The sequence below is a fragment of the Myxocyprinus asiaticus genome, chromosome 14, assembly GCF_019703515.2.
Source record: "Myxocyprinus asiaticus isolate MX2 ecotype Aquarium Trade chromosome 14, UBuf_Myxa_2, whole genome shotgun sequence".
NCBI lineage: Eukaryota > Metazoa > Chordata > Actinopteri > Cypriniformes > Catostomidae > Myxocyprinus > Myxocyprinus asiaticus.
Window position 1 is genome coordinate 18,721,613 of NC_059357.1, and position 16,968 is coordinate 18,738,580.

The 16,968-nt window shown below is 38.6% G+C and overlaps 1 protein-coding gene across 1 annotated transcript in view; it reads left to right on the forward strand.

The window, feature by feature from the left end:
- LOC127451954 (voltage-dependent T-type calcium channel subunit alpha-1I-like) overlaps positions 1–16,968 on the forward strand; it is a 293,925-nt gene that overhangs the window by 232,501 nt on the left and 44,456 nt on the right. The window contains exons 21-28 of the mRNA XM_051717045.1: positions 6,095–6,273; positions 6,423–6,549; positions 7,409–7,534; positions 8,211–8,300; positions 12,715–12,907; positions 14,525–14,545; positions 15,932–16,083; positions 16,329–16,438. Of these exons, the coding sequence (XP_051573005.1) occupies positions 6,095–6,273; positions 6,423–6,549; positions 7,409–7,534; positions 8,211–8,300; positions 12,715–12,907; positions 14,525–14,545; positions 15,932–16,083; positions 16,329–16,438 (998 nt within the window). The remainder of the gene's footprint in view (positions 1–6,094; positions 6,274–6,422; positions 6,550–7,408; positions 7,535–8,210; positions 8,301–12,714; positions 12,908–14,524; positions 14,546–15,931; positions 16,084–16,328; positions 16,439–16,968) is intronic.

Consider the following 16,968-nt stretch of genomic DNA (forward strand, 5'->3'; position numbering starts at 1 on the left):
GACACTAACAAAATTTAGCAATTCACCAACTGGACATGACTGGCAGTATTATATTTTAGGGGTGATTAGAAAGAATCGAGTGTAGAAAAAAAATATTTATGGTTAAAACATGTTATCAATTGGAACAATACTGTTTGTATCTTTTTGCCATGTACACTCACTGAGCACTTTATTAGGAACACTATGTTCCTAATAACATGCTCAACATGGTCTTCTGCTATTGGAGCCCATCCACCTCAAGGTTTGATGTTTTGTGCATTCTGAGATGCTATTCTGCTCACTACAATTGTACAGAGTGGTTATCTGAGTTACCGTAGCCTTTCTGTCTGCTCGAACCAATCTGGCCATTCTCTGTTGACCTCTCTCATCAACAAGGCATTTCTGCAGAACTACTGCTCACTGGATGTTTTTTTGTTTTTGCACCATTCTGAGTAAACTCTAGAGAGGGTTGTGCATGAAAATCCCAGGAGATCAGCAGTTACAGAAATACTCAAAGCCGCCCGTCTGTCACCAACATTCATGTCAAATTCTAAATCACTGAGATCACATTTTTCCCCATTCTGATGATGGATGTGAACTGAAGCTCCTGACCCATATCTGCATGGTTTTATGCATTGCAATGCTGCTACATGATTGGCTGATTAGATAATCACATTAATGAGTAGGTGTACAGTTGTTCCCAATAAAGTGCTAAGTGAGTGTATTTATACTGCATCTCTAATCCATCTCTCATTTCATCACCTCGCTCTCTTGCTCCCTCATTTTCATTCTTACTTTTCCTCTGGACCTCTTGAGGTTGGGGGATTAGGATTGCTGGCTCTCTCATGAAGAGCAATTAAGCAATGATATTAATTAGAGCTAGTTTCCCCTTTCAGATGCAGTCAATCACATAGCTTGGCCCATCTATTCAGCTGCGAGAACTTGGCACTTGTAGGTCATCAATTATGTAAACTAATCAATTATTAACCAATGGAACAAACGAAGGATAGACCTGTTACAAGTGCTGCTGTGTTCCCAAAGGTCCAGGCTGCTGTGTGTAAGTGTCTGTGTTCATGTATGTAAGTGATGATGACAATTGGCCTCCAATTTGCCTTTCCTCTTCAAAAATCTGCTCAGTTCATTATAAACACCCCAACTGTCTTTCTCTCCTCATGCGTCCAAGATTTGATAATCCATGATTATGTTTTGGATTAGATGTGTTAATGAAGTTCACCTAAAGGGTTAGTTCACAGCAGGGACATTCACAAGGGGATGGCTCGGTTGCCCTTCTGAGCTGAGGTGCCCCTCTGGAGAAAGAAATGATATTTGCAAATATTCATTTTGCAGACCCTTTTTATCTACAGCCTCAAAGCGATTAATACATGATGAATAGTAAAACACTTTCTGGGTAATTTAATTTTTTTTATTGTTTGTGTATGTAAACATTCGCTAGACGACCATCTTCGGCTGTTGCGTCGTGTCTCTAGTTCTGTAGAGCAGTGGAACAGGCACAACGGGGAGGGGTGCTTGACACTTGAGCGGGTCCAAATGTGTCAAAAATGCGAATAAATTAGTGACATTTCTTGTGCAGGCTCTAATGCGTTAAAAAGTGCATTAGTTCATAAAGTGAACGCCCAGATCGCAGAGCTAACGTAAGTCCCTAAAAATTAATACTTCTGTTTCATTTTGTTGTTAATTGAACTTAAATGGAGGCTGTCCATTTACTACAATTGCTGCACAGCTAAATTCTAAAGTTATCAAATAAATGATAAAGAATGATTTCAACTGTTGCTGAACTGAATATATGAAGCAAGCTGTATTCTACAATTTACCGTATATTAAAGTACACATACATAAATAAAGCCTATGTAAGTCCTATATATAAATAACAGTGGAGACTGCATAATATGTTTGTAACAGTATAAGGAAGGGCAAGGAGGAGGCGGGAACCGGCTGAACAGTCAATGTAAAATGTAATGATATAAATTAATGAGGGCCTGGCCACGCCCTCCTCCTCATCACACTCCTACCCCACCCGATTCAGGCCAGGGCGGCACCGGTCTGACCAAACCCCCCTGAACCCCCCACCCCCCACCCCCCCCACCCCCATCTCTGGAGGGGAGACGCTGCCCTTCTGGCCGTTCTGTCAGCCAGTGGTCCACCCTGCCTCCTGTGAACCTGGGGGAGAGATGAGGGGAGGCATGGGGAGAGGGAAAGGGCGAGCGGAGACACACAGAGAGAGAGAGGAGAGAGTGAGAAGAACTTGCTCACTGGCTCCAGGATGCGCTGTCGCCCGGTCCTCAACATCTCCTCCGCCCTCTGGCGGATGCCAGCTCGCTCCTCCCCCGGCAGACTGCAGCGAGTCCTCCAGCCCCTGGTGGACAGAACCACTCCTCCCTTTCTTCGGCGGACGGCAGCGGTTCCTCTGGCTCTTGGCGGCTGGCAGCAACCCCTCCGTCCATAGGCAGATGGCCGTGGCTGCTCCCCTGGCAGATGGCAGCGGTGAGGACTCCGCGACAGCGCATCCCTCCTCCCTCACGGGGTTTGGCACCACTGTAACAGTATAAGGGTGGGCAAGGAGGAGGCGGGAACCGGCTGAACAGTCAACGTAAAATGTAATGATATAAATTAACTTAAAACAACATAAACGAACAGACACACATGCAGCGAGTCTGCTTGCGTCTCTCTCTCTCTCCCGAAACGACGCTCCTGGCTCCCCTTTATCTCCCTCTCCTTCTGATCAGCTGATTCAGCGCCGGCCGTGCATCGTCACGGCCCGGCCACGCCCCGGCCACTCCCTCCTTCTCGTCACAGTGTTATAACACCAGGTCTGCATATCAGGCATCACATTATGCTCTGCATATTGTATACTGTATTTTCAAGTTGTATGCTGTGTTGCACACTGCCCCTCAAAATGTCTGTGTACAGCCCTGGTTCACAGTAACATAAAAATTCTGTCTGCATTTATATGTTTTCCTTTTTTTTTTCTTTATGGAACACAAAAGGAGAAATAAGGAAGAATGTTGACTCTGCTCTTTTTTTTCTATACAATAAAAGTGAATGGAGACTGAGACTGTCAGTCTCTAACATTCTGCTTAACATCTCCTTTTGTGTTCCACAGAAAAAAGAAAGTCATATGGGTTTGGAACAACATTCTAGTACAGTAAATGATGACTTAATTTTGATGTTTTGGGGGGTTAATATAGCCCTGCAATGTAAATTTGTAATAATTATACAAGAATTACAAAAATTATGTTTAAAATAGTTATAGATGAAGTATAGCATATCACTCTGCCGGACACTGCTGTCACATTTTGAAATGTCCCAAACTTCACAGTCAATATTTAACAGATGAGGCAGAGCCTATCCTTTATCTAGGACATATTTAAACGTATTGATGCAGTGGGAGACATAAGTCAAACTATGATTATACCTTTCCTGCAGTAGCCAGCATGTCAACAATTACAGTTCAAATCATTGGGGAGAGAGGATCTGCAGCTGCTGCAGAAATATACCTAACGGTATAACATAGCCTGAGGGACAAAGACTTTTTTTTACTGTTCCCAACCAACCTACACTCCACTAATAAGACTTCAGCAAGCAGATCTGCTCTCACTCAAACATCATCTCCTTTAATTGCTAGCATGTGAGTGTCACATTACTGTACTACCTTGGTATACATCCCTGATTCATTATTGCCTTTATTGGCAATATTGTAAAGAAACTGTTAGGCTGATGAAGCCCAAATTGATCCTAAGAAAGAGCAGATATGTGTTACAAATAGGTATCTAATTTATTAAGTTCACAGCATAATCTCTGTCTATCTCTGTTTTTATTGTTTTTTTTACTCTCAGTTCCAATGCTGATGTCAGACTGTGTGTGTGAATTCCTTTCCTGTCATTCGTCTTGTTAGTGTCACAAAAATCTGCCTCAGAGGACTAAAGCACGGGTCACTTTGGAGCTTCAATGGATTTTGGATTTTCTTCATTTTTCTTGCATTTATGCTAATGGCATGTTGTAAAAGTCTCAACGGCAGATCTCACAGCCATCAGCAGTTCCTTGAAGGGATTGTCATAAAGCAACGACTTTCTTCTGTGGAACGGAAAAGGAGAATTTTAAGTTTTTAATTTTTTTTATTTTTTGAATATTGCGGTCTGTATTTCAATACAACGGCAGTGGATAGTGATTCACTTTCAAGCTTCAAAAAGGACGCATTATAAAGGCAAAGTATCATAAAAGTCCATGCCTCTCATGTATCATATTCCAAGTCTTCTGAAGGCATACGATAGGTTTTGGTGAGAGAATTTAGGTATTTATTTATTTTTTTAAATCTTGATGTCCATTGCACGATAATGAGTGCAGGACAAAAGCTGGTTAACACCGGCAAAAAAAATTTGCATTGTTTTTAGTGATAAACTACACAAGTTCTCACATGAAAACGCTTTGTCTTATTAGTGTTTGGGTTATGTGAAAATAAATTACCATTTGGATGTAAATGCTGTCCTCATGTAAATTAGATTTCATAACGATCTAGTGTTGTAATAGGCTTGGGATTGTTGCCTGTTTCATGCATCGATAATCTGAAGATTTTCCCAATGATTTTTGATATATATATATATATAACAGGATTTTGTTTCAAGGCTACCCATTGCACAATAGTTTGTCTTTTCAAACATATTTCTCAACACAACTTTGGTAAAGCATGAGTGGCAGGGTAAATTAAAGGGGTTCGCACACCGAAGGTGTCTGATGGACGACACTGCGCATTCTAAAATGCAAAACAGTTATTTTCTATGAAGGTATGTACACACACACTGCAGGCTCGCCATCTCTCGAGGCTGCTCAAAAATCTGCAGCACCACGGAGTGCAACTCGCACAGTTTTCCATTAAATTCGACACAAATCATTATCAAAGGACAAAGATTGTTCACTCTAGCCATCAGTGGATGATGTATTGTATATATGCATCTTTCATATAGCCTACACAATGTATTTTCAGTTACAAGTATGTCTTTTTGTGGTTTGACAGCTTGAATGAAACCTCTTCAAAGATACATACAGAGAAATTGCATATTCATTTCTAATTGTTCAGTTTGCACAGTTAATCCAGTTTCATACACTAACCTGCAAACTCAGTGTCACTTTAATTCTTGAATTACAAAAACCTTCGTAAGTTTTGTATGCATCCTGTGCAAGGAGCTCTAACATACCTGACTTATGTTGTGATACCTGTGCCTTGCGACCAGTGTTGGGTAAGTTACTAAAAATAAAGTAATCCACTACAATTTACTAACTACTTCTCCTAAATTATAATCAGATTACTTTACTGATTACTTCATTGAAAAAGTAATCACATTACTAATAACTTTGAAGTTATTTTCTAAAACACTTGTCACAATTTTTTTTTTCGTTTTTTAGCTCAGCAAATTCAAAATAATGTCTTTTCTCCTTGTTCATTGTCACACACCTTTCAGCTGTCACAGAAATGCAAACAGACATAGATATAAACATATGAATGGACATTTGAACTGTATTACACATAAAAAATATATTTTTTGAAATATTCGTAACCCAAGTAATTACTTTCATTGAAAGTCAGTAACTGTAATCTGATTACAAAAATTCAAATGTAATGCATTACACTACTTTTGGTGTCTAAAATAATTTGATTAGAGTAACGAATTACTTTGTAATACGATTTCACCCAACAGAGCTTGCGACCTGCTTCAGTAAATGCTATATCACCTCTTGTGGTCTCCCAACACTATTATGCCAGATGCCCAACTGAGTAAATTAGAAAGCACGCAAATTAGGCTTCTAATTTAAATGTCGGCAAATGTAAATATATCAATGCCTCAAAAATATATCTATAAAATAAAGTGCCAATCAATAATTGTTATATCGATATTTTACGACATGCCTAGTTTGTAATAATTATCTGGAGCCCACTGCCTATGACCAGTTTATAATTGATATAATTTTTTCATGAAATACATCATGAAGGAAACACAGAAATCATGTTGTTTTCTGTACAGAACTGCAGCTGTGTTACGTAGCAGAAATGCTGTCATTATGAAAGCGTAACATTTCTCTCTATGTTGCCATCTCTTTCTAGGTGGTGTCCATGGGTTTGTATATAGGAGAGCAGGCATACTTGCGCAGCAGTTGGAACATTCTGGATGGTTTTCTGGTGTTTGTGTCTTTGATTGACATTGTCGTGTCGATGGCGGGCGGGGCTAAGATTCTGGGGGTGCTCAGGGTTCTCAGGCTTCTGCGCACATTGCGCCCCCTCAGGTAAAAATCAGCAGTTGCACGCATGCATGTGGTGTCATCCAACGTATCCCAGCTAAATAACAGTCCAGATGCTTTTTAGCTCACATATGGAGCTCTAAAATATGGATTGGATGGTGTGAGAGCGTCAAATGTTTCTTCCCTTCTGACAGGGTTATCAGTCGAGCTCCTGGCCTCAAGCTGGTTGTGGAGACTTTGATCACCTCTCTGAAGCCTATAGGAAACATAGTTCTCATCTGCTGTGCCTTTTTCATCATCTTCGGCATTCTGGGAGTCCAGGTACAGCACAGAGGCTCTCATGCCTTTCTTTGTTTTTATTTCTCTGTTTTGTTTTGTTTTTTCCTCAGTGTGTATTTCTTAACCTCACTATAACACCAAAATCTAGTGAGCTGCCTACAGAGGCGACATTTTAAGTCATCATAGATGCACTCCCGAATGGGAAAGCTGTTCCAAAAGGTAGGTAACTTAATTATGCTACCTCCTCTGATACCTTGTTTTGGGTAGATTCTAAGGCAGCATTTTGTATATCCTTTGTGTAGAATGCAAACCCATAATGCAATATTGTGACATGTTATGGCAGATGAGTTGAGAGAAATGTTGATTACAATTAAAATATTAGATTCAATTCTGGAAAGTTATACAAAAATATTAAATGTAAATAAAATGGGTTATTTTTTATATATTTATATATTTGTGGGTGCCATGTATTATGCTTATTATTATCATGGCATTACCAATATGCTAACGCCATGCTAATGCAGCTATTCAAATGACACACAAGTTGATGCCTATGTAAAGTGCACCAAATCAGTCATTTATGATATTAGGATGCTGCTTTTTAATGCAGCTGTCTTTGAAGGGAGTAAACAGCACAGCAGCTCAGTAGGTTTTGGAACAAAATGAATGTATTTCTTTTTCCCCATTTCTTTCTATTTCTTTATAATTTTGTATTTCCTTCTTTTTGTGCCGTATCTTTTTCTTTCTTCATAGACAAATCTTACTCTCACCTGGTGTTGTTTTATAGCACTCTTTATTCTTCCAAATATCCCACAGTGCTCTAACAATTTTATTAAGGAGATGCTTGAGACTTGTTGCTCTGAGTGACATGAAGTGTGTGCTGTGTCTTTTGCCTCAACAGCTTTTCAAAGGCAAGTTCTACTACTGCCTGGGCCTGGATGTCAAAAACATCACCAACAAGTCTGACTGCCTCTTGGCCAATTACAAGTGGGTCCATCACAAGTACAACTTTGACAACTTGGGGCAGGTTAGTTTGCTCTCTAACTAAAGGTCCATAAGATTGCATGAAAGATTCACAAATTATCAAATACTCTGTTTGACTTGTTGTTTTTGTGCTTGAAATACCTTTATTGGTATATGCTGTATATATGTGGTATATACTGTATAAATGTGTGTGTGTGTGTGTGTGTGTGTGGGTTTGGGTGGTTTATGAGGACATTTTTTTAGGTTACAAACTGGTAATTACAAGAGTATTATGCTATAAATGTGGTTTATGAGGAAATTTCTTGTGTCCCCATAATTCAGATCGCTTAAAAAACATACTAAATTATGTTTTGTTGAAAATGTAAAAATGCAGAAAGTTTTTTGTGAGGGTTAGGGTTAGGGGTAGGGTTAGGGGATAGAATCTATAGTTTGTATTGTATAAAAATCATTATGTCTATGGAGAGTCCTCCTAAGGATAACTGCACCAACGTGTGTGTGTGTGTGTGTGTGTGTGTGTGTGTGTGTGTGTGTGTGTGGTGTGTGTGTTTATTTGTGTGTGCATTTATATCAAAATTACCCTTAATGTATCTTTGCGTCAAATGTGGTCTTCTATCTGTATATGTCCTTGCACCTGTTTTTGTTCACCCTAATCTATCTTTGTTTGTCTCTCTGTATGTGTCCATATTTGTGCATATCTGTGCATGTGTATGTTTTCACAGGCTCTGATGTCCCTGTTTGTGCTGGCTTCGAAGGACGGCTGGGTGAATATTATGTATCATGGTCTGGATGCGGTGGGAGTGGACCAGCAGGTAGAGTCCCCTTTAATAACATGCCAGCTGCTTTTCTGCCTTCTCTGCTGACATTCCAACAAAATAAACCATGGCTGAATCGCAGTGTGCTTACTTATAGTAAGAATTAAAAATATCTACTGAGCTGGTGATGGTAAATTTACAATATTAACCCAAAAAAGTATGCACGGATGGACAGTTTGAAACTCCACCAGCAAAAATGCACCTTCTGGGCACCTTTGACAATAGGCAGAGTTTCACTTTGTAATTGGGGGCAAAAATGGAGGAGTGGTCTGTTTATCACAAAAAGGCATTTACATAGAGTTTTTAATGCACAAATTGTGGCATAAATGTATTTACACAGGAATCATATCATGTATCACACGTTAGAAGTCATTAGTTGACTTTCATGCACTTTCGACAGAAAACAAGATGCTGATAGCGGCATGTAAATACACAGAGCGAGAATAAGGGTAGACTGTGGTTGATCTAGACTGGGGAGCAAGAGCAAAAATATAATGCAAGCATCCAGTGTTTTAAGACAGTAATCACATATTAGTGTAGACATAACAACAGTATTCTACCCGCAATAATACTGTAATAATTATATTAAAAATTATGCATTTTATTTATGTATTTTGTTGATGGTTTATCCAAGTGTATATAGAGTATTTTATCAGTATGTGTGTTCCCTGGGAATTAAACTTATGACCTTTGTGTTGTTAGCATCAAGCACCAGTTGAGCTACAGGAAAACACACACAAAATTCACACAAAATTAATTGAGGGGGAAGTGACACCCCCCAGATTTCTCCTTTGCCTTTGACATGCTACCATTCTGGACACACCTAAAGTAATCTTGCTTACTATGTAGAACAGTATAGGAATTCAGCCATGATGTAGCCAAAATTAAAAAAAAATTGTAATCATTTATTTTCATACTTACTAAAGTGTTTAAAGGTCTCTGAATAAATCAAAAGTCACTTTTTTTCTTTTTTTTTCTTTAAACGAATATAAAGAGCGTTAAGGAATAAGAACTCAACAGTGCATATTTAATCCTGAATACAAACAATCAGCTTCATGAATACTAACAGGTTTTTGGGCTTTGGAGCTGAAAAACAATGACTTTCAAGAGCCCTCGATTGAAAAAGCGGCAAGCTTGCATCGGTTAGCAACCAGCACATAATGATTTAAGTGCAGGCTTGCAGCCAGACCCGCTCCCACAGGAAGAGCCCAACATCTCCAGGGAGTCAAACAAAAGGGAAAAGAATATCGTGGATTAAATAGCATGTGTAATTTCCCTACTGCATCATCTCTGTCACACCAGAGTCCACTGCAGGATGTTATCTATGTGTAAAAGCAGATGGAAATGTCCCGAATACCATGTGCTTTCTCATCCCATGTTTTACAATGAGCTAATTTAGACTTTGCCATCTTTGTTTCGCTCCACGCTGCTGCTAAGCAACCAAGTAAAAGCTACACTAAAGTTCACTTAAATGTAATTTGGCCAATTTCCCTCATGCTTATGAGTGTCTGCCTGTTGATTTATTGACAGGGCTGTGTTGATTATCTTGTTGAATTTAACATATTTCTCATGTTGTTGTTTTTTCTTCTCTTTTTCCAACCCATTCTCACTCCCAAGGTGTCAAATACTGCTGCTTGGGCAAAAGCCCTGTGCATCACTATGTATACACCAAAGATGCCCCTTGTCCGGTTTCCCCATTGCTTTCAATAAGACATCTTTGTCTTCAATACACTGACACCAAGGCCATCAAAATTTTTATCATGAATATATTTTGTGACACTGATTACACTGATTCTTTAGATAAGGGACAAAACATGTCCCAAGTAAAAAAGTTATTTTTATGTTAACAAATCAAAAAATTAATAATAATAAAAATACTGAAAAGTTAAATCTAAAGGAAATGTGTATACTCAGGGCATTTATTACTTAAATTGTAATGAAATTGTTTAAAAAAATTTTTTAAATGCATGCTCTTTACTTGCGAGTACATGTAAATAATCCTGTCCTCAGCAAGAGGTCACAATGTTAAACTGCCAAACAAAGTGTTAAAAAATGCAACAAATTCATAAATATAAATATAAACTGAAAATTAGGAATCTATAAGATATCAAACAATACATAAAGTAAAATTAAAATGATATTTTCCATAATAAACTGCCTATCAAAGTTGTGTCCTCACTTGCATCACCTCTGCAATTTATTTTATAATCCTCAATAAATAAGACAATGTCATGGTCTGTAATAACTCAGAGTACCCCTTTCCCACTTCCTGCTCATGGTAGATGCACCAGTAGGACACATGGTCTGATAATTTACATTTTATATATATTTCAAACAAACAATGTTTAAGCCTCTGCGATCACAGCTTGAACGTGTCAACACCGTCATCCCATTATTATCATTTCTGTTAAAATCTGCGGAAAAATTTTGGCATTTTAGTTTTGGTTATAGAGGCAGCTTCAACAGAGTAAAAAAAAAAATGGCTTCAGTATACAACACATGGTTAAGATGGAAACATATTAAATTTTGTCAACTCCATCAAAATGTTCAGAATAGTGTGAAAACAGAAATTAAAAATAAGAAGAAAAAACAAAGAATGTGTTTTATCACTTAACTCCTTTACTGAACACCATTATTAGATAATAAAAGACTTTACACTCTTGTTGGATGGATCAAATTAAAATAGCATGCTTTTAGTGTGTCTGACAGAGTTGACAGATATGACAGTAAGATGTAAGGTATAAAGTGAATAAATGTAAATTTTCAGAAAAATAGGTGTTTTTATAAAAGCCTGTTCCCTTACATTGTTCGTTAGTTGAGACCTTTGTCTACAAATATATCAATTTCAAATGAATTTATTATAAATAATAAAAAAAATACAAATAAAAAAAATACAAATACAAATAAACTTTAAACAAAATTTTAAACATTTTATGTCCCTTATCTCAAGAATCAGTGATTAAAATTTCATGTTTTTGCAGAAAGTTAATTAGATAAATTTTTAACTGGTATAAATCTTTCATACAACTTTATGTTTACATGCCAAAAAATAATTAAAAGTTGGGCAAAATATAATGGCACTTTCAAGTGGACTTTTTTTTTAATAATAGGATCAAATGGGGAGATTCAATTTATATCAAGCTTTATTGGCAATATAAACTTGAGTGTACATTGCCAAAGTATTTTGCAACACTATACATACAGTTGTGCTCAAAAGTTTGCATACCCTGGCAGAAATTGTGAAATTTTGGCATTGATTTTGAAAATAAAAAAAGAAAAAAAATATTTAAGGATAATGATCATATGAAGCCATTTATTATCACAGTTGTTTGGTTCCTTTTTAAATCATAATGATAACAGAAATCACCCAAATGGCCCTGATCAAAAGTTTACATACCCTTGAATGTTTGTCCTTGTTACAGACACACAAGGTAACACACACAGGTTTAAATGGCAATTAAAGGTTAATTTCCCACACCTGTGGCTTTTTAAATTGCAATTAGTGCCTGTGTATAAATAGTCAATGAGTTTGTTAGCTCTCACGTGAATGCATTGAGCAGGCTAGATACAGAGCCATGAGGAGCAGAAAAGAACTGTCAAAAGACCTGCGTAACAAGGTAATGTAACTTCATAAAGATGGAAAAGGATATAAAAAGATATCCAAAGCCTTGAAAATGCCAGTCAGTACTGTTCAATCACTTATTAAGAAGTGGAAAATTCGGGGATCTCTTGATACCAAGCCAAGGTCAGGTAGACCAAGAAAGATTTCAGCCACAACTGCCAAAAGAATTGTTCGGCATACAAAGAAAAACCCACAGGTAACCTCAGGAGAAATACAAGCTGCTCTGGAAAAAGATGGTGTGGTTGTTTCAAGGAGCACAGCAAAACAAATTAAATGCTTAAGTTTAATTTGATAAAGTCTAAAATCTCTGGCTACTGTTCAGTCTCTATAGCGCACACGCTGGGTCTCTCTCGCACGGTTTCGGTTTTTACACTGGTTCAGATGACAGTGAGTGAGCGTTTTTCGGGCGATGTGAAGAGATACGGAAGCTTGCCTGTATCTCTCCCACACCTGGCTCGCCATTTTCAGGGGAAGTCTTCATTCTCTGTACAGTAAATCCTCTCCCATGTTTTTTATGCCTGGGACATGTGTCGCGCGTAATGAATAAGAAATTATTAACCGCAGAAAATTAATGTGTTAAATTCCCAGCCCATATTATATATAGATAATGTAATATTATGTGATGATATGTTGGGGTATAATTTTCGTCATTGTAAATACACTAAGGGGCACTATAGGGACGTACAGTGCTCTTGCCCGAGTGGCAGTTTTTGACACCTTGGGAGTGAGAGCCTGTTGCTTTTTCATAACCCTTTTGTCCCTTTTTCTTTCTGTCTCTTTATTTATCAGCCCTTAACCAATAACAACCCCTGGATGCTGTTGTACTTCATCTCCTTCCTCCTGATTGTCAGTTTCTTCGTGCTGAACATGTTTGTGGGTGTGGTGGTGGAGAACTTCCACAAGTGCCGACAGCACCAGGAAGTGGAGGAGGCCAAGAGGAGGGAGGAGAAGAGACTGAGGCGCATGGAGAAGAAGAGACGGAGTAAGAAGGAGAAAAAGAGATGGGAAAATGAAGTGAGGGAGGGAGGGAGCATGGTGACAGTAAATGAAAAGAGATTATTTGATTTGCACTTGATATGATGAACAACCAGTTTAATCCTCCAGACAACTCATAATAGTGTTAGCCAGATGGAGTGGCTGCACAGGTGTGGACTGTGATGCATCTGTCCTCTGATTTACGGACAAGAGTAGTCTTTTATCATACATGAAACTATTACTTACATCACATGATGGAAAGTATGTGAACACCCCATCTAATTAACAGGTCTGGCAATTTTATCTATCTTCATTACTTCCAAACACACAGCCATGCAATCTTCTTAAGCAAATGATTTTAGCAGATGAGAGCCCTTTTTTTCTTCTCCAGTTCCAGTATGAAAATGCTCCTGTGCACAAAGTGAGGTCTATAGTTAATAATTTACTGAATCTGGTGTGGAAAAACTCGACTGGCCTGCACAAAACCCAGGCCTGAACCCCGCTGAACACTTTTAGGATAAGCTGGAACCCGAATGTGAGCCAGGACCCATCACCGCAACATTACTGCCTGATCTCACTGATACTTTTGTGTCTAAACAGGAGCAAAACCCCACAGTCATGTTCCAGATTCTAATTGAAAGCCTTCCCAGAAAAGTGAAAGGTGTTTTAGCAGCAAAGGGACAGGACCAATTCACTATGGATGCCCATGGTTTTGAAATTAAACTTTCAACAAGCATATTTGTATGGAGCCCTTTAAAGGACATCGCAATAGTTTGCGCTCCCTCGCAATAAGTTTTGCATGTCCTCACAATAGTTTGCATTCCCTCGCAATAAGATTTGCATTTCCTCGCAATAGTTTGTGTTCCCTCGCAATACGTTTTGAATGCCCTCACAATAGTTTGCGCTCCCTCACAATTAGTTTTGCATGCCCTCGCAATACACTGCATCCCCAATTATTAGGCAAATTGTATTCCTCAGGATTAATTTTATTGCTGAATAAACACAATGCTCTCCATCATTCCAAAATATTATTGAACCTCAAACCTGAATGTTTAAAAAAATGTCTTTCTCAGGGGAATATATAAGTGTGAACAATTATTAGGTTACTTTTAGTGTGCACAATTATTAGGCAACTAAATTACAAAAAGAATTTCTCCCAACTCAGTTATTTATTCTCAATTATTTTTAGAGTAGGTGCAATAAACAAGTAACACAAAATGACAATTAAATAAAATTTTTGGTCTTTCAAAAATATTCAGTGACCAATATAGCCACCCTTCTTTTCAATAACTGCCATGAGCCTTCCATTCATGGAGTCTGTCAGTTTCTTGATCTGTTCACGATCAACTTTCGCTGAAGCAGCAACCACAGCCTCCCAAATGCTGTTCAAAGAGTGTATCGTCTTCCCTCACTGTAAATCTCACATTTGAGAAGGGCCCACAAGTTCTCAGTAGGATTTAAGTCAGGTGAGGAAGGGGGCCAAGTCATTATTTGGGCATCTTTGAGGCCCTTGCTGGCTAGCCAAGCAGTGGAGTACTTGGACGCATATGATGGAGCATTGTCCTGCATAAAGATCATGGCCTTCTTGAATGCTGAGGACTTCTTCCTGTATCACTGCTTGAAGAAAGTACTTTCCTGGCAGTAGGTTTGAGAGTTGAGTTTCAGTCCATCTTCAACTCGAAAACGCCCAACTACCTCATCCTTAATGATAGCAGCCCATACCAGTACCCCTCCTCCACCTTGTTGGCACCTGATTTGAAGTGGTGCCCTGTGTCCATTAGTGATCCAGCCATGGGCCTATCCATCTGGTCCATCAAGAGTCACTCTCATTTCATCTGTCCATAAAACCTTTGAAAAATCTGTCTTCATGTATTTCGTTGCCTAATCTTGATGCTTCAACTTGTGAATATATTCAGTGGTGGTCGTGTTTCAGCCTTCTTGACCTTGGCCATGTCTCTGAGTACTTGACACCTTGTTCTTCTGGACACTCCAGGTAGGATGCAGTTCTGGAATATGGTAGCACTGGAGGATAATGGGTTCCTGGTAGTTTCATGTTTAAAGCTTCTCAAGTATTTTGCAGTTAATTAGCGCCTTTTCTTCTCCATGCACTTTTTGCGCCCCAGTTGACTATTCGCAACAAAACGTTTGATTGTCCGGTGATCACGCCTCAATAGTTTAGCTATTTCAAGAGTGTTGCATCCGTCTGAAAGGCATTTGACAATATTTGACTTTTAAATCTCTTTTTTGGCCCATTTGACCTGAGGTAATGAAGCTGCCTAATAATTATGCACACCTTGATATAAGGTGTTAGTCACTTTCACCCTCATTACACAAATACATGCCACCTGAAAATGATTGAATCCAATAAGCCTTCAAGTTTATATGGCTTGGAGTTGGAAAATGTTCATGGAAATAATGATAAAATCAGAATATTCACTTGCCTAATAATTGGGCATGCAGTGTAGTTTGCGTTCCCTTTCTATAAGTTTTGTGTGCCCTTGAAATAGTTGTGCGAAACCTCGCAATAAATTTACCATGGTTTTACTACAGTAACCATATTTTAAACATGATATTCGTAGTGAAACTATAGTGATATTTCAGGAAAATAAAAACTATGGTAATTAAACTCATAATGTTGTGGTTATTATGGTTTTACTATACAAATACTATAGTTAAACTATGGTTTTGCTATAGATTAACCATGGTAATTCTTGTAGTTACTATGGTTAAAACCATAATAAGCACAACATTTTTTTTATTTTCCTGTATTATTACTGTGGTTTTACTAAGAATATCAAGGTTGAAATTTGGTTACTATAGTAAAACCATGGTAAATGTATTTCAAAGGGAATGCAAACTATTGCGATGGAACGCAAAACTATTTCATAAAAAAAGTTCCCGCCCTGTCGTCTAAGGGACTACATAGATTTGAGTGTAGTATTTAGTTATCCACATACTTTTGGCCATACAGTATTTGTTGTCGAAAGAGGTGTGCTTACTCATTCTAAAACAAAGTACTTATTTCTCTCAGAGGCCCAGAAGTTGCCCTACTATGCCAGTTACAGTCATGTGCGACTGATGATCCACACCCTGTGCACCAGTCACTACCTGGACATCTTCATCACCTTCATCATCTGTGTGAATGTTGTGACTATGTCACTGGAGCACTACAGCCAGCCTCATGTAAGATAAAACATAGAAAACACAGAATCACATAAGCGCATGTGACTTGCATGTCTCCATTTATTAGGATTTACCTGAATATTAATAGAATACATTATATTCTTGTATTACTAATATGTAAATGACTGGTTCTGCTGATTTGATGAACATGAGGCAAAAGTCTTGATTTAATCATTCACACTTCTCTTGTTCTCTTCCTCTGTCTCTCTGCCATCCTCTTCGTCTATATCTTGTCTTCCCCCCAGTCTCTAGAGATTGCTCTCAAGTACTGTAATTACTTCTTCACCAGCACCTTTGTGCTGGAGGCTGTCCTGAAGCTCATCGCATTCGGCTTCCGACGTTTCTTCAAAGACAGGTATTCGCTTCATTCACTCTCCTCTCCTCTCCTCTCCTCTCCTCATGTCTCCTATCTTCTCCTCACCTCTCCTTCCCTTTCCTTTTCTCAAATCTCTTCTCACTACTCCTCATGTCTCCTCTCACTCCCTCCCTCCCTCTCCTCTCCATCTTTTACCTCTCCTAACGTCTCCTCTGCTCTTCAGGTGGCAATTACACTTGACCGATTCTTGGCAAAAATTTTGGTTCTGCGCTTGCATTTATGACTGCAGATAGAAGTGAAATTAGCCCTGCATGGTGCTAATAGAACAAAGTGCACCTGACTGCAGTGAGAGCGAGAGAGCAAGAGAGAACGAGAGAGAACACAGTTATTTGTCTCGGGGATTTAATGAAATCTCTCTCCTGTGTCTGTTTCCCTAATAGAACTCCTACTTATCATTAGCCAGAGTACAGGAGCTGTTACTCCACCTTGTCATAAACTAATACTGACACGCATCAACATGCATTAAGCGAGCACAGGTGTAAACATCTTGGCACTTTGTAACTTTATGT